The sequence below is a fragment of the Strix aluco genome, chromosome 9 (genome assembly GCF_031877795.1).
Source record: "Strix aluco isolate bStrAlu1 chromosome 9, bStrAlu1.hap1, whole genome shotgun sequence".
NCBI lineage: Eukaryota > Metazoa > Chordata > Aves > Strigiformes > Strigidae > Strix > Strix aluco.
Genome location: NC_133939.1, coordinates 2,210,049 through 2,227,344, shown reverse-complemented (window position 1 = coordinate 2,227,344; position 17,296 = coordinate 2,210,049). Strand labels below are relative to the sequence as shown.

The window sequence follows — 17,296 nt, the reverse complement described above, 5'->3', positions numbered from 1 at the left end:
TGAGCACTGACAAGTATAGGGGGGTGGTTTCTGTTGGGCTGTTAGAGATGCAGCTCAGAAGTCAATATTGAAGGTGCAGCATGGGAATTGGAACTGAATTTTTGTGAAGGCCTCTTCCAGTCTGTCCATCAAACAGCTGCTCTGTTTTTCTGTGTCTCAGGCCAACAGTTTTACCGTCTCCTCGGTCTCTGCCCCCTCTTGGCTTCATCGTTTCATTATTGGAAAGAAAGGACAAAACCTGGCCAAAATAACTCAGCAGATGCCAAAGGTATGGATGAGCTGGTTAGCTTAGCACGCTCTGATGTAGAATATGGTTTAGTCCAGAACACTCTTCGTAGAAGAGAGCAATGTATTCTAGTGTGGGTAAAACCAGGGAGGAAGTGACACAAATCGTAATACTAAGGAGAGCCTCTCTTTTACTGCTGCAAACACTACACATCCTACGTTATTCTCATGGGTTGAGCTCTTCAAAGGAAGCTTTATGTGGTACTATTTTGAGAATCGATGTAGTAGGATACTTGTAAATGCTGACTTCAACAAGGCTTCTCCCTGGTGAGTTAGGTGATATCTAGAGAAAGACTATGTGAGTAACTTCTCCAGAGCCCTTGCAGACTTCAGGACACACCAAAGCCTTGGGCTCTAGACACTGTGATATGACCAGAATTGCAAGTTACCTGTTTCTGAAACCATGGGAATGATGTGTGTACTTTGTGGGAAGGAAACCATCTCTTAGTGGCAGGGACTGATGGTGTAGGCCTGACTGACGGCATTGACCTGGCTTGTATCTTGGAAAATTCTTACTGGATTCATTGCCCTGTGTCTCAAGGTTCACATCGAATTCACTGAAGGAGAGGATAAAATCACTTTGGAAGGACCTACAGAAGATGTGAATGTGGCTCAGGAACAGATTGAAGTCATGGTCAAGGATCTGGTAAGTTGGTGTTACTAGTTCCAGTACATAAGAAGGAAGTGGGGGAAGAAGGGGCAACAGAGCAGAGATGATGAGGTGTGTATCGCATCCATATGATGTCTTGACATGCTTAACAGAGCTTGCAGAAGACAAGTTGTGTTGCAGATGGATGAAACCCTTGGTTATGAAGCTTGTGTATAGCATTGTTAAAAAATCAGCAGCAGGTCTTAAATCTTTTGATGCGGAGAAGGAAGGATTCTCTTTCAGTCATAGCTGAAGAGGCATTAAGGTCCCTTTAAAGAGGTCCCTTCAGACGTTTCACAAGCATGGTGCTCTGAGCTCAGACCAGACGAGTGCTGCTGCTCTGCGTAAAGGCAGGAGGAGCGCTTGTAGCTGACCACTGAAGAGTCAGTGCCAGTACCAGCAGCAGGCACAAGGCACTTAGGGCACAAGACAGGAGAAGGGGTGCCCTACCCTGCCTAGCCCTATACAATTCTTTATAGATCAACCGGATGGATTATGCAGAAATCAACGTTGACCACAAATTCCACCGACACCTCATTGGCAAGAATGGAGCTAACAGTAAGTGGGGTGCCTTTCTAATCCTTCCTGTGCTCAAACTCTCTGTGTTTAGTAGATCATATCAGGGGCTCTGCAGCTTATCTGGTGTTCTGTCTCCATTACGTTTCCTCTGCTCCTCTGGAGTGGTGATGGCACAAGGAGATAAATGGGCAGTGAGGCCTTAGGATGGCTTTAATGTGTGAAAGTGTCTTGGGAGGTTGAACAGTGGTGGGATTACCTTGCCATGCCCTGGGGGGAATTTTTTTTTTGGTTGGAGAATTGTCTGTTGTTTGGTTTTTTTTTTAAGTTGCTCGATGTGAATTACATTTTAGCCGTCAATTGGGGGTGGTGGAAATCTGCTTGGTGAGTTTCTCCCCAGAAAATAATTTGGGATTAGAAATGAATGATCATCTTCTGATCTAAATGTGGTGCTGTTTGGTGAAGAAATGGATGCCTTGCTCTGGCAAGCAAACAGCTGGCTCTGTAGATGCCGCAGCGTTTACTTGTACCGGTTCTTGTGTGGCACAGATCTGCTCTCGCTGAACTTCAGGGTGAAGAGGCACTTTCCCCTGTTTCAACCCCACCTCACTTGCCCCTTCTCAGAGGCTGGTTTGCTTCTTAAACAGCCTCCGAGCAGTGATAATTAAGCTGCCTTGCTTCCAAGTCTTGGCCTAGCAGAGTGTGTCACCACAGTCCTTGCCTTGAAGTTAACAGGATCAAGGACCTCTACAAGGTGTCTGTGCGCATTCCTCCGGACAATGAGAAGAGCAACCTGATCAGAATTGAAGGAGACCCACAGGGGGTCCAACAGGCCAAGAAAGAGCTGCTGGAACTCGCTTCCCGTATGGTGAGTAGGATGTGATGCTTGGGAGGGTGCAGGGTTTGGGCTTTTATGTTACCTTGTAACCTTTCGGTGCAAGTGTGTGCCCGTTGCCCACCAAGCACTTGGATCTCGTGACAAGTGCAAGTTCCTCTTCACAGATGTGTTCCTCTATTCCCTTGGATACCCCTTCTCTTTCAACCTAGAGTGAATTTTGTCTAGAGGAGAAAAGAGGGACAGGGCTGAGAAGTAAACTGTTAGGCAGAAAACTGGTAAATAAAAGTATGTTTGCAGAGAACTGGGGATGAGTCTCTTCAACCAAGTAATGAGTGATAGGACAAGAGGTAATGGCCTCAAGTTGCGCCAGGGAAGGTTTAGACTAGATATTAGGAAGTATTTCTTTGCAGAAGGGGTTGTTGGGCGTTGGAATGGGCTGCCCAGGGCAGGGGGGGAGTCCCCATCCCTGGAGGGGTTGAAGAGTCAGGTTGACCCAGCGCTGAGGGATCTGGTGTAGTTGAGATCTGTCAGTGTGAGGTTCATGGTTGGACTGGAGGAGCTTCAAGGTCTTTTCCAACCGAGATGATTCTGTGATGTGGTTCTCCTGATGAACACTCAATGTAAACTCTATTCTCACCAGGAAAATGAACGCACCAAGGACCTAATCATTGAGCAGAAATTCCACCGGACCATCATTGGACAGAAGGGCGAGCGGATCCGGGAAATACGGGAGAAATTCCCAGAGGTGAGGCTTTCTAGGAGATGAGGAATCCAGAGGGGATGTTTCCTACTTGGGTAGCAGACACATCATTGCTGAAGTCATAACTTTAGTGGCTCTGTATCTAATAAGTATGAGAAGATAGTTTTTCTGGCCAGAGGCTGCTAACATGGTTACCCTTTTCTGAATGGGAAAGGGGTTGTGTAGGATCCTCCCCCCACCTTTGCATGTCTGACACGGCAATTGTTGCGTTTGCGTGCGTTGACTGTAAACGGCCACCTCCTGCAGGTTATCATCAACTTCCCAGACCCTGCGCACAAGAGTGACATCGTCCAACTTAGAGGTCCCAAAAATGAGGTGGAGAAGTGCACCAAGTACATGCAAAAGATGGTGGCAGACCTGGTAAGGGGGACTTCTATCTGCTGTTCTCTCCTACATGCCTGGATAATCCTGGACTAAAGCAGAGCTGTACGGGCTTGTCTAGGGCTGAAACATCTCAAGTTGAAAGAGCTGTGGACACTGTCCTGGCTGGATGAGGGCAGGGGGGGTAATACATGTTATTTAAGGGCTATAGGGGAAGGTGCTTGACTTTGCTTATTCTTGCAAGTCTCTCATACAGAGAACTTCCTCGGGTCTAAGCCTATTGTCAAAAGCTTGTTTATCAAGTTCCTGGGACGGGGCCTTGCTTGCCATAACGCTGTAATCTTCAGTTCTCCCTTCCTTTCCCCCTTAGGTTGAAAACAGCTTTTCTATTTCTGTCCCCATCTTCAAACAATTCCACAAGAACATCATAGGGAAAGGAGGTGCCAACATCAAGAAGGTGAGAGAGCTTGCCTATCTCCAGTGCCCAGTATGGTCAATGTCTGCAGCTAAATCCCACTCACTGCTCTCTCCTTCTCATTGGTGATGTGAAATACCTCCAAGGGGGTTTCTGTGACATGGGACACCTCTGAGGTGTTTTTTTGGTTTTTTTTTCCTTTGTGTCAGATCCGTGAAGAAAGCAACACCAAAATTGATCTCCCAGCAGAGAACAGCAACTCGGAGACAATTGTTATCACAGGCAAGAGAGCAAACTGTGAGGCTGCTCGCCACAGAATTCTTGCCATCCAGAAGGAGCTGGTAAGTGAAACAACTGGCCTGTTGCAGATGAGGGACTTGGAAATGTTGCTAGAAGGCATAAATACAGAAGAAGTGCTTGTAGTGGGGAAGGGCAGGAAGAAGACAAATGTGAGTGTCTGTCTGTTCTTGACTCTTAAACCTAAGTTTATGGCTGCTCATGTGGCAGGAGTAGCCAGTGTCAAGCCCCTCTAGTCAGGCATTTCTTGCATGCAGCTCTGTAAAGATTCTAGCCTAGGTGGGAGTCAGAGGATAAGCAGAACGGGCCCAAACACATTTCTGCAGCTTGACTAACAGCCTGTTACTGTCCTCTCTTAGGCCAACATCACAGAGGTGGAGGTCTCCATTCCTTCAAAACTGCACAATTCCCTCATTGGCACCAAAGGCCGCTTCATCCGCTCCATCATGGAGGAGTGTGGTGGAGTCCACATCCACTTCCCCACCGAGGGCTCTGGCAGTGACACTGTGACTATCAGAGGCCCAGCCCAGGATGTGGAGAAAGCCAAGAAACAGCTGCTGCACCTGGCAGAGGAGAAGGTGAGCCTTGTCTCACAGGGGAAGGAGCAGATTGTTTTGGCCAGCTGCTTCTTTTGGGGGGTTGAAGTGATCCCCTCTGCCTACTAGGAAGTCTCTGGCATCAGCCTAATCCTCTTCTGAGAGATTTGAATACAGTTTGGATGATTGAAAGAAAACTGTGCTTCTGTCCTTGTGACAATGAGTTCTTCCCCCATGGGTAGAAGAACTGGCTGTAATGCTTCTCTCCCTAGGCTGGGGATGTACTCAAAGGGTTAAGGGTCCCTACTCCTGTGGTTTGAATGCTGTTGGGTATCCACACTTCTCTGAAACAGCTTACTCTGGATATCTCCTTTCCTTTTTTCTTGATCTCTGAATTCCAGCTCCAGTTCTTCCATTTCATTGCATATATCCAGGTTTGAGAACCTTGGGTTACAAGACCCCTTGCTCTGAGTTGTGACTGACTGGTCATTCTAATAGCAAGAAAAAAACCCTTTCTAATATCAGCATGTGAACATGTTCTCCTGATGGGTTGGTTGCCTCTGCTGCCTGGCTTGCAGCAGTCAGTTAGCAAATGGTTATGCTGCCTTGTGTGAGTGTCAGACCCTTCTCCCTGGGAAGTCTTTTCTGCTCATATTTTCACCGGTTGTCCTGAGTGTAGAGTTAGCTTTTCAGCCCTGAGAACATCTTTCAGGTAGTGTTTTTAATTTAAGACATTGTGTACCTTTCTGACTTTGACAGCACACTGCATCTACCTTGCTCTTGCAACCCTGTGTATGTGAGTGCGGGTAACGTCCCTACGTGCTTAATGTTGATGCTGGTGGGTATTTTCTATATATTGACATGTTCCATGGATATCTGACTCCTTTCAGCAAACGAAGAGTTACACCGTGGACCTCCGTGCAAAGCCAGAGTACCACAAATTCCTTATTGGTAAGGGTGGTGGAAACATCCGTAAGGTGCGTGACAACACTGGGGCCCGCATCATCTTCCCAACATCCGAAGACAAAGATCAGGAGCTGATTACTATCATGGGAACTGAGGAGGCTGTCAAAGAGGCACAGAAGGAGTTGGAGGCCCTCATCAAGAACCTGGTAGGAGCTAGCTACTTTTTCAACTTCCTTGCCTATCACTGTAGCAAGGTGTAACGAGTCAGTGTGGAGGACCTGCTTGTCCTAAAGCCGTATGCTGCCCTTCATGGGAGCTCAGAAGGATCCTCCTTGCTGTCACTTGTTGGGGTGAGGTTGTAAACTGATTGTTGGTTGTAAATTGAGTGCAGCAAACTTGTGCTTATCACCAGGAGCAGCAGGGTTGACTGGCTGTCATCTGTTGGCAGGATAACGTGGTTGAAGACTCCATGGTGGTTGACCCCAAGCACCACCGCCACTTTGTCATCCGGAGAGGGCAAGTTCTGCGTGAGATTGCGGATGAGTATGGTGGTGTCATGGTCAGCTTCCCGCGTTCTGGCACCCAGAGTGACAAAGTCACCCTCAAGGGAGCCAAGGACTGTGTGGAGGCAGCCAAGAAACGCATCCAGGAGATCATTGAGGACCTGGTATGTCCCAGGAGAACTGTTTGCTCTACACTTTGTTGCTTCAGCAGTGCCTTCCTTGAACCTGCTGTACAGCCAAGCTTTATGTGAACAAGTCCCACAGTACTTCTGGGATTTGAAGCTTTGCTGTCCAACATACAGGGTCTGCAGACTTTAGATCCTGGCCTGGTGTGGTGGTTTAGCCCCTGCCGGGGTCTGAGACCACGCGGCCCCTCCCCCACAAAGGGATTGAAATACAAAGCCCCGGGGCTGGGATAAGGAAAGGTTTAATACAACAGTGCAACTGCAACGCAACAAACAGCAACAATAACAATAACAGTAATAACAATGAATAGAGCAAAATATCTACCAATACAGCAGTGAGGATAGAGCAAATCCCACAGTACACGCGGTAACCCCTTTGTCCCGCTTCGGTGCCAGGATGTGAGGTCCGCATGGCATGGTATCTGAATAACCCGGCTAGAGCTTCCCCCCCCCCTCCCCGCCCCGCTGCTGGGGAAACTTAACCCACTTAACCCTATCCTGGCTAAACCAGGACGCCTGGGGAATGGCAACTGGCTCCAAAATGGCAATGCTGTATGAAGGAATTGCCTCCTCTGACCATCTTCTTGGGTTTTAGGGGTGGAAATAGGAGACCCTTTCTTGGTGTACTTCTAGACATTAAAAGATTGGAACCTTCTTGTGCCTTTCCATGCCTGGCCTTGGGCAGTGGTTGTTCTCTGGGCTTTCCTGTGCTGTTAGTGTTGGCTTTTGGAAGCACCCAGCTGTGAAATCTGTTCTTTTCCCTTCTTTCCTTCTCTGTCTTTTTCCTTTCTTCTAATGCTTCCTCCCCCTCAGGGTAATAGAGAGCTTGAGCTTTGGTCTCAGAAGCCTGTAACATCATGGGTTGTGGAGGCACCCTTCATTAAGAAATCCTCTGTTAACTTCTCTGAGAGAGGAAGGATTCTAGGCAACTTTCAGTTCTTCCCCTGTCAGCAGCTGTTATCTTTTCTAACTCCTCTCTCTATGGATTTCACCATACACAAGCATCCTGTTTTCTGGTGTGAAAGAGGCTGCATTGCAATAGAGCAACTCTGCTTTCTCACAGGAAGCTCAAGTGACAATCGAATGCACCATCCCACAAAAGTTCCACCGCTCCATTATGGGCCCCAAAGGATCCCGGATCCAGCAGATCACCCGGGACTACGGTGTTCAGATCAAATTCCCTGACAGGGAGGAGAACCCAGGTATACCCATGGATGTTCGCATGGTGGTTGGGGTGATCGTGTAACCTACGCTCCATGTCAGTGGAGATTTTCTACTTAAAATCTATGGAGAACTGACCCCAGGTGTTCCCTGCAGTGTCCTTGAACCTGGGCTTAGCGGCCACCTTGCTCTCTTGGGTAAAACTGCAGACCTGAGTGTTGTGAATGTGTTCTCACCACAGAGTGCAGGGAGTACAAGGACCTACCCTGGCAGAAAGGGCTCTGCAGGCTTAACCAAGGTCTCTCTGGGCTCTCGTGCTGACTGTGCTGAATTCAGCACAGCGGGGGCCTGTTGAATACTCTGGCCTAGCACCAGCCATCCTGTTGTAACATCCAGTGCTGTGCTGGTGAACTTCCCTGTTGGGGAAGAAACTCCCGGCTTTCTTTGTTGCCTCTGCTAATGTAGGAGTGCAGCCTCTGCTTCCGTAGTGCAACTTCAGGTGCCTTCTGTGCAGGCAAAGGCAGTATCAGTGCTTTGCAGAGAGGTGTGGAGCAGGCTGCTTCGGTGGATGTTCTTGCTCTGCTCCTTCCAGGCTAAGCCCTGGCAAGCTCCCTGTGCTAGGAGTGACCTCCTCCACAGCAGTCTGTAGTGTCTGACTTCTCTTGACAAAGCCCAGGCTGAGCCTGAGGGTCTAGAGGGGGAGATAATGAGCAAGGAGGGGGCTCTGTGCATTTAACACGAGACTTTCCATGTTTCCAGCCCCTGTTGCAGAACCAGCTGTGCAGGAGAATGGCGAGGAAGGTGGGGAAGGCAAGGATGGGAAGGATGCAGATCCCAGCTCTCCAAAGAAGTGCGATATCATCATCATCTCTGGCCGCAGGGAGAAGTGTGAGGCAGCAAAGGAGGCGCTGCAGGTATGTGGCTTTCTAAGCCCCCTAGCCCTGTAATGTAGCGATGCCCCGATGCAAGAAGCTCACTGCAGTCTCTAGTGGTGGTAATAAAAGCTACTCCCTCAGTCAGGGTTGCAGTTGAGGTGGTCACTGATGTGAACTGTAGGGGTGGTCTGTACCACTCAAGGGAAGTCCTCTGCTCTGTGGTTCAGCCTGGCAGCTTGAATCAGTGCCTGACCTTGCAATTGCTAGAGCTCGTAGGCAGCCCCAAGTTCCTTGCCATAAAAGCATGACATGCTTGTTTTATGGAACACAGCTGGAAAGAGAAGGAGTCTGATTGAGGCTGAATCATTCTAGCTTTCGCAGACCTTGCCATGTTCCTTTAGTGATGTTTTCCAAGTCTCTGCTAGATTGAAGCCAAGGATATGAAAACAGTCTGTTCCCAGAGCCGGGGTTTAAGATTGCTTGTTTGGAAAAAATGCTTTAACACCCAACAGGTCATCTTGGTGTTTGCAGCTGATCTCTCTTCCTGTAGAGTTTGTATCCTGACTACAAGGGAATGTACCTCAGTTCAGCAACACATTCTTTTGGGCAAGTCTATGGAAAGCTGAAAGACAGAAGTCTTTCAACAGGTAAACTGTGCTCCCTCCCCTGCAGGCTCTGGTTCCTGTCACCATTGAGGTGGAAGTTCCCTTTGATCTTCACCGTTACATCATTGGCCAGAAAGGAAGTGGGATCCGCAAAATGATGGATGAGTTTGAAGTAAGTTGTTGCCCTTCCTGCATCTCCTCTGTCCTGGAGAATCTGTAGGTGACGATGTTTGCGGCGGTGGCAATCAGTTGCAATGTACGTAGGAGTGTTGTGGCTTGACCCTGGAATACAGGCTCTGTAATAAGAAAACGAGACCTGTGTGATTTAGTCCCTGGCTCAGGGCTTGGTGGGTTTCGTGCTGAAGCTGTATGATCAGTGCTGATGCCGTGAGTGTCACATGGCTTGCTTGGTGCCCACAGGGATTCCTCACCAGTGTGAGCTGCTTTGCTCCTAGGCGATGGGAAGCAGCTCTGCTGTACCTGCCCGTTTGGGAGAATTCACCCGAAGCCCACAGGGACTCTTGGGGCTGATGCAGTTTGGCTGCAGACAGCGCTATTGAACGTGTGTATTTGTTTCTAGGCCAGCATAGGGACTGTGGGGGGCTGAAGCCCCACAGCAAAGCAATCTGATAATAGCTGAAGAAACAGGGTTCAAAAAACATATAGACACGGTCCCAGACAACTGGCTCTAGGTGGCCCTGCTTGAGCAGGAGTGTTGGGCCAGGTGAGCTCCGGAGATCCCTACCGGATCCCGTGCTGTGGTGCTGGCTGGGTGGGAGCTGCTCTTGGCAGCAGGGGAGGTCAGCGAGATGCCAGCCTGCAGTGATAGGCATCACAAGTGATACAAAATGAGCAGTGATACAAAACAGTAATTGCTGCTTGTTACTCAGGTGAACATCCAGGTCCCTGCTCCTGAGCTGCAGTCGGATATCATCACCATCACTGGGCTGGCTACCAACCTGGACCGTGCCAAGGCCGGGCTGCTGGAAAGAGTGAAGGAGCTGCAAGCTGAACAAGAGGATCGGGTAAGGCCTGTGCCTGTCCTTCTTCCAGCTAAACAAGGCTTCAGCCTCTGGGTGTTCCTTTCAGAAGCTGTACAGACTCCTGGAACCCCTTGCCTTTTAAGGTGCTCTGCGGGTGTGAACTGCTCTTAAGTGTGTACCCAAATGTAACTCGTTTAACATGAACTGACAGGAAAGTTTTGGGATTCTGCTTTAGGTCACTTTGGACTGTCCAGGGCTCTATCACACCTTTGTGTATCTTTGAGACACTGCAAGGTGGGAACCTCACTGTGCTGGGAGTCTCTCGGTACCTATTCTCATTGAATCCTTACCACAGCTCTGAACAAATAGGTGAGGGATGAGTTGGATGGTTGTTCACTACTTGTAGTTTCCTGCTGAACTTGGTGAAAGCACAAGGCCCCAGCAGGTGGATGTCTTGGGTGCTCTTCTGTAGCCACGTACATTCCATCATGTCCCTGTAGAATCTGTTCCATGCATCTCAGAGGCCAGAAGGAAACACTGGGACTTAGATGGACATCACTGGACTAGCCATGGTGTGTTCCCTGCTGTTGTATCTCACTCTGCTTCTCCTGTTCCAGGCCTTGCGAAGCTTCAAGCTGACAGTCACTGTCGATCCCAAGTATCATCCTAAAATCATTGGGCGGAAGGGAGCAGTGATCACCCAGATACGCACAGAGCATGAGGTCAACATCCAGTTCCCTGACAAGGATGATGAAAGCCAGGTGAGAGGTCAGAGGGGCTGCAAGGAGGGCTGCTGGTTGTCTCTGGGCATAGGAGGCACAGCGCTGCCTTTGGATAACGTGGAGGGTAAAAGCGGGGAGAAGGCTTGCTCAGCTGCTATGAGCCTGATTTCTCACACATTTCCCTGTGCCCCAGGCCCAAGACCAGATCACCATCACTGGCTATGAGAAGAACGCTGAGGCTGCCCGGGATGCCATCATGAAGATTGTTGGTGAGCTGGAGCAGATGGTCTCTGAGGATGTGACTCTGGACCATCGCGTTCACGCACGCATCATTGGTGCACGTGGTAAAGCCATCCGCAAAATCATGGATGAGTTTAAGGTGAGCAGTAGAGCGATGCAGCGCAGGTTAGGCTGGTCCTGGGTGGCCAGTGGTGCCACTTGCTCCTGTGCTAAGAGCTTGGTAGCAGCTTGGTGCTAGGGGCTGAATTCAGGAGCGTGAGGCTCACATCTTATGGTCTTTGTGTCTTGTGCCTGTTGAGCACCTTCAGCTGGAACAGGCGCAAAAGAAAAGCTGGTGCTGTCCTGGGCAGCTGGGCTATCTGGACACCACACCCACACACCAGCTGAAGTGTCCCCACACGACCTCAGCTGTGAGTCACTTCTTCTGGAAGCCAGGCAGGGAGGAGGCTGAGCTCTCCCTGTCTTGCTGGAACACAGCCAGAAGAGGAACCTGGAAATGCTTCCTTGGTGCTTTGGGTTAGCCCTGCAAACGGCGCTGAGCTCTGGTCCTCTGTGCAGCGCTTTTAGTGGGTTTCTTGCAGACGGGGTCCCTGGTGGTCATCCAAGGGAGGAGGTGGTTATGTCAGCTATTGCGATAACTGGAAGTGGACAGCCAGGCCTGTGGCTGGGGGTTCTGGGAAGAGACTGTGCCCAGACCCCCTCAGCTTGAGCTTAAGTCAAGGAAATCCTCTGTATTTCTTCGTCTCTCTAGGCCACTGTTGATTCCCTTGATTTTGGGAATCTTAACACATTCTCAGGGCTCCAGATTTGACAAAATCAGCTGACTCCGGGAAGGGCAGGGACCTTTGCCCCTGACTGTGTGTGGCAGTAGCAGCATGCTTTGTTACAGGGGCAGTAGTGAAGGTGAATCCAGAGTGATGAGGCTTTGGAGACTTGCATCTTCCCTGTGAGGGTGGTGAAGCCCTGGCACAGGTTGCCCAGAGAAGCTGTGGCTGCCCCCTCCCTGGAAGGGTTCAAGGCCAGGTTGGATGGGGCTTTGGGCAACCTGGGCTAGTGGAAGGTGTCCCTACCTGTGGCAGGGGGGGTGGGACTGGATGAGCTTTAAGGTCCCTTCCAGCCCAAACCATTCTATGGTTCTGTGATGTTGGCTGGGCTCAGTTGTCGAAACAAGCTGTTTGGTTCTCAAATGAGCAACCTTTGGTTTTGGTCCTGTCTTGTGTGGCTTCCCTGCACCCTCTGGAAGGCAAACTGTGAGAGAGCTCAGTGTATGGGGTGCACTAAGCCAGCTCCATAAAGTGATTGTCAGCCAGGATTACTCTATCTGTGGAGGAGACAGAAAGCTTATTGTGCTTCATGCTAATCGCTTGATGGTGAAAATGCCTGCAGCAGTGTGAGGACACTGTCTGGAAATGCAGCCCTGCTCTGCATCTGCTGCAGGTGCTGCACAGAAGGCAGCAGGCCTCTGGGCAGTGAGAACAGCAGGGGCTGCTGGAAGATGGGTTGTTACTGCAGAGCCTGTTCTTCCCAGGGGAACCGGACAGCTTCAGGGCCAGGTATATTCTGGTGCACCCCCCAGTGTCTGAACTATGTTGATTCTAAACAGACTTGCAGCAGTGAACAGATCAGGGCTCTTCTGTGAATCTAATGACGATTGATGGGGAGTCTGTTGCTTTTCAGATGTGCATACGTAAGCCCCATCCTGTGTTGCAGGTGGATATTCGCTTTCCCCAGAGTGGAGCTCCTGACCCCAACTGTGTGACTGTGACAGGACTCCCAGAGAATGTGGAAGAAGCTATCGATCACATCCTGAACTTGGAGGAAGAATATGTAAGTGTTCAGCAAATCTGTGCAGGGGCTTAGCAAGGATTTCCTCTGCCGCAGAGCTGGATGTCTGAAGTATCTCTGTGTGGTATTTTCTACCACTGCGTCGGAGAACTTGAGCCCTGTGCAGGCAGCAGGCAGCCCTCATCTGCAACTGCCCCTCAGACCAGCTGGGCGCAGGGCCCAGGCTGTGCTCTGCGAAGCAGTGCAAGGGCTGGTCCCTCTGCCCAGGGGACGGCGGTGAATGAGAACGCTGGACCACCACCGGGATGTACATGCTTGCCTTGCTGTAGCTTGCATCAGTTAGGGATTGTTGGCACTCAGACTAGTGCAGAAACACTGTGTTTGGTCATTGTAGAACAGGCTGGTGACCTTGGATGGGTTGGGGGGAGGTGTGTTAACACCAGTTTGAGGAACTATCGAGATCCCCCCCAACTGGGCCATGTCACTGCAGCTTGCGGATGTGGTGGACAACGAGGCGATGCAGGTGTATATGAAGCCCTCTTCACATGAAGAGTCCAAGGCCCCATCCAAGGGCTTCGTGGTGAGAGATGCCCCCTGGGCCACTGTCAACAATGAAAAGGTGAGTGCTGCTTCTGCTACAGGCCTGGGGACATGGGGTGTGTGGCACCCTCTGCCAAGGACTTCCCCTGAGGTCCGGCCCTCCTGTCAGGGCTGGGGAAACAGAGCATTCTCCTCCCTTGGTGGCAGAGAAAGCAGTGAAGGGCCCTCGTGCTCTTTGTGGCCTGTGCAAGCTGAGAGTAGGCCTGGACTCTGCCTCTCCAGCTTCTAAAGCACTGCGCTCTCTTCCTTCCAACCATCATGCCCACACTGACTACCCCACTGTGGAGCTGTTGGGGAATGGGGGATCCTTACCACAAAGTGTCCTGCCAGGGATGGGGCAGACCCACACCCTTGATCCAACTGCCATTTGCTCCTATCTGCATCCTCCTAAGTGTCATCTCTAGACGGCTTGACCGTCCACCCTGGGCAGTCCTAAGTACATAATGATCTTTTTCAGCCCTCGCCCATTGTCTCTGCTCACGGAACATCAGAAATGCTCAGGGACGCACCGTGCAGGTTCACAGCAGGGCAAGAGCTTAACGTGTTCCCTTTTTGTTTGCTCTAGGCCCCTGATATGAGCAGTTCTGAAGACTTCCCCAGCTTTGGGGCTCAAGTGGCCCCCAAGACTCTTCCCTGGGGACCCAAACGATAATGACCTGGAAGCAGAAACTCCTCCAGCCTGCTGACCTGACACTAACCTGCCACAAATACTTCCTGTCTGAAATCTGACCCAGCAGCTGGAGCACAAGTCAATTGCCCCAAGAGGTCTCCTAATGGTGTCTGGAGTGCTAGACCCCATCCTGCTCCCCTCAGCTATCACCGTGGCTAGGACCCACCCTCATCTCTTGATGGATATTCTTTCCTCCTTTGGAACAAGACTCAGATTCAAACACTAAGTGTGTGTGTTTTTGTTAGAAACTTCATAATTGACTCAAAGTGGCTAAGATTTGCAGCTTCCCAAGCGCTAGCAGAGCAATCTGCTCTCTTGAGCATGTCTTACTAGGCATTCTCGCCTTCATTAGGAGACCTCCTTTACTGTGGCTAGGAATCTACTTCCTGTCTCATGACCTCAGGAAATAAATTTCCTTGACTTTCTAAAGCCAAAACGTTTGCCCTCTTTCCTTTGTGTTTATCCCAGGCCTTACCTTACCTTTGTAGAGTGCAATCAACTTTTTTTCCTTTTAACTGCCAAAAATTCATTTAATGCTGATAGCTGACTGTGGGGAGAGCTTAAAATAATCTAAAAGGTCAGAAACTTGCTTGTTAAAGGAACAAAACCTTCAGTAGGCTGTAGAGGCAGCAGAGATGGAAGGGACCAGAACACCGTACGGCTGCCCTGGTCAGGTAACACCTCTGAGTGCAGCGTTCAGCGAGCGCGTCCCTGCGCCACACCGAGCACAGCCCCGAGTCTTCCAGCGCGTGAGGACAGACCCCGCTCCTAGTTCCCACGTTCCCTCGTTCACCCTTGCCCACAGCCCACAGCGCGAGCAGGCAGGGCCAGCCAGCGCCACCGCATGGGACAGGTTGGGGTCGGCCAAGGTTGCTGCGGTGGCACGGCCCAGGAGGAGCTGGTGGGAAGCACAGCCTTGAGAAGCTGTAGTCCTCTGCTAGCACTGCAGCATCTAGGCATGAGCGGTAGGGACACCTATTACTATTGCCTTCTTTCTACCTCAAAAGTCAGTACGATGGTGGCCTCTCGGTGTCGGTGCGTAAGCAGCTGTTCCAGCTCTTGCCCTGGCACCCAGAGCAGAAGTGTGGAGGAGAAGCAAGAGGAGCCTTTTGTCTCCGAGTGGCTGTGGGAGCTCCTCCAGAGGGAAGCTGAGCGTGGTGATGACGAGGCAGGCTGTGAATCGGAGAGAACCGTAGGACTGCTTGCTGAGCTAGAACAGGGCTCGGCCTCGAGGCCATAGGTGCAGCCTTGCCCCAGCCCTTGGTTGTGAGGTTGTGAGCTAGGCTTCTGCTCTGACGGTGTTGGGGGGCTGATGGCGTGGGGCGCTGAGCCCTCCCCAAGGCCTCCATCGTATGGGCAGTAGAGGGTGATCCATGCTCTGTACTCTGGGCCGCTGGCGCCTAGGCCCTGCCACAGCTTGCTCGAAGGGGGCTGTGTCCAAGCTCCTCCAGCCAGTAAGAGGAAAACCACGTCTTTGTGGAGGGAGGCAGGGAGCGTGGGGTTCCTGTGTTCCCTCCTTCCCCTGCCTCAGTCCTACAGAGGTTGTAGTCTGAGCCATTCCTCTATCCCAGCTGCTTCAGCTCTTGGACAAGCAGGAGTCCCTAGCCTCTCTTCTCTAGTGCTGCTCAAGGAGCAAAGGCCCAAAGCTCTGGCAGGCTGAGCCCGGCGTTCTTGCCTTTCCCTCTGTCCGGCATGCCTGACATGCCCACGCTTCTCCTTCCAGCGCCAGCTCTTCTTGGAAGAGGCTGCTATGCAGAAGTTGAACCAAAACCTCACAGTGCTCTCCTTAAGTTTGAGAAATGACTGGAGCTGACCACGGCCCGTCGCAGGGCACCTCTCTGCCCCTGAAGGACAGGGTGGCCTTGCCTCCGGAACGGGAGACAGGGTGGGTTAGACAGAACTAGGGTGACACCCTCCCATCTGTGTCTGTCAGAAAATGGTTATTACCCCTGTAGCTTAGGTCTGTCCTACGTCACCAAGCCTATCGCCCCCCTCTTCCTCTTTATGCCCCCTCGTGCCCTCACCAGTTGCACAGCTAGGCTTGAGTTCCATTCGGGGCACCACCATCTGGGCTTGTGCCCCATAGCCCCACCCTCCACTCTAAAGAAGGTCATGAAGTGATTGTACCTAGTACTGTCCCCCCCCACCCTCCTTCCGCAGCAGACTGTGGCATGTGTCCATTTCCTCTCTTTGACGTCTTCCATATTGTACGTTTCCATAGCAATGATCCCTTGGCCTTAACTTTGGAATTTGGAGACTATATGCAAACATGTAAAAAGGCTCATGAGTATGGATGACACTGGAATTTTATAAATTCTAAAATAAAACCTGAAACAGCTTGGAGTGTCACGGATATTATTTCTACTGGTGGGTTGAGGTCCAAGGCTGTCCTTGCTTGGCGGGGTTTAGCCTGGTTTGAGGAGTTCCAGCTTGCACCCGTGAGCCTGCGCTGCTGCACGGCCCTGCCTGAGGCGGGACTCACCCAGCAAGAGGCTGGGGAGGCAGCGGCCTGCTGGCACCGGGGGGGTGCTGCTGCTGGGGCCGCTGTGGGTGTAGGGGAGGAGGGGGAGGCACCACCCGCACTCCCTCTTCCTTGTCTCCTCCATAAGCGCAGCCTCTCGCCCGCGTTCCGTGGCTGGCGCTGCTGCGCAGCACCCACCAGCTGGGGCCCAGCGTGGCCGGGGGGGCTGCGTGCCGGGGGTCAGGGCCTGCCTGGTGAGCTCACCCGCCCTCTCCGTAGCTCTCCCCCTCCCCACAGCACCTCGGCCCTTCCCCTGTGCCTGCTGCCGCTGGCAGGAGCAAACCCACCGTGGTTACGTCGAGCGAGAGGCGGTGTGGGAGGCCGCAGCCCGATCTTTGCTCGCCCCAGCAGCCAGCAGAGCTGTGGTTGCCCTGACCAGCCGCGCAGCTACAGCGGGCAGGTGCTGCCCTGGGGTGGCTCAGCGTGGCCCAGGGACATGGCGTGGCCAACTCCTTCAATTCACGCTGCCAGGGCGCTTATGCAGCACCGGAGTTACCTCGCAGTAACGCCAACGAGCTTGGACAAGCACCCGGAGCTGGCTGCGTCCCTCCCTGCTGTCCCCAAATGCCCGCGTGCCAGCCGGGCAGGAAGGCTATGCCTGCTGCCCCGCGGCTCTGGGCTGGCTTCAGAAGGAGCTGGCCAGCAGCCCTTCGGTCCCAGCACCGTGCCGTGGGCCTCGGGGCACACTGCGGTGCTCAGCTGCTGGCGAACTGCTCGGTTTTCCAGTCCCTGCCTGCAGCCAGATCCATGACACCGGCCTTGCTTCTTGTCACAGAATCTCAGAATCATCTCGGTTGGAAAAGCCCTTGAAGCTCCTCCAGTCCAACCATGAACCTCACCCTGACCGTTCCCAACTCCACCAGATCCCTCAGCGCTGGGTCAACCCGACTCTTCAACCCCTCCAGGGATGGGGACTCCCCCCC

General features: G+C 51.8%; 1 protein-coding gene across 3 annotated transcripts in view; it reads left to right on the top strand.

Moving 5' to 3' along the window:
* The window catches only part of HDLBP (high density lipoprotein binding protein), a 41,457-nt gene extending 25,267 nt beyond the window's left edge, over nt 1-16,190 (top strand). For all 3 annotated transcript variants that reach the window (XM_074833328.1, XM_074833329.1, XM_074833330.1), the window contains exons 9-28: nt 161-268; nt 827-931; nt 1,414-1,492; nt 2,179-2,318; nt 2,929-3,033; nt 3,295-3,408; nt 3,740-3,826; nt 3,994-4,125; nt 4,441-4,659; nt 5,508-5,729; nt 5,972-6,190; nt 7,275-7,413; nt 8,132-8,286; nt 8,920-9,024; nt 9,743-9,877; nt 10,453-10,596; nt 10,751-10,936; nt 12,508-12,624; nt 13,073-13,201; nt 13,748-16,190. In XM_074833328.1, coding sequence (XP_074689429.1) covers nt 161-268; nt 827-931; nt 1,414-1,492; nt 2,179-2,318; nt 2,929-3,033; nt 3,295-3,408; nt 3,740-3,826; nt 3,994-4,125; nt 4,441-4,659; nt 5,508-5,729; nt 5,972-6,190; nt 7,275-7,413; nt 8,132-8,286; nt 8,920-9,024; nt 9,743-9,877; nt 10,453-10,596; nt 10,751-10,936; nt 12,508-12,624; nt 13,073-13,201; nt 13,748-13,834 — 2,727 coding nt within the window. In that variant the 3' untranslated portion in view covers nt 13,835-16,190. The remainder of the gene's footprint in view (nt 1-160; nt 269-826; nt 932-1,413; nt 1,493-2,178; nt 2,319-2,928; nt 3,034-3,294; nt 3,409-3,739; nt 3,827-3,993; nt 4,126-4,440; nt 4,660-5,507; nt 5,730-5,971; nt 6,191-7,274; nt 7,414-8,131; nt 8,287-8,919; nt 9,025-9,742; nt 9,878-10,452; nt 10,597-10,750; nt 10,937-12,507; nt 12,625-13,072; nt 13,202-13,747) is intronic.
* The last annotated feature ends 1,106 nt before the right edge of the window (nt 16,191-17,296 follow it).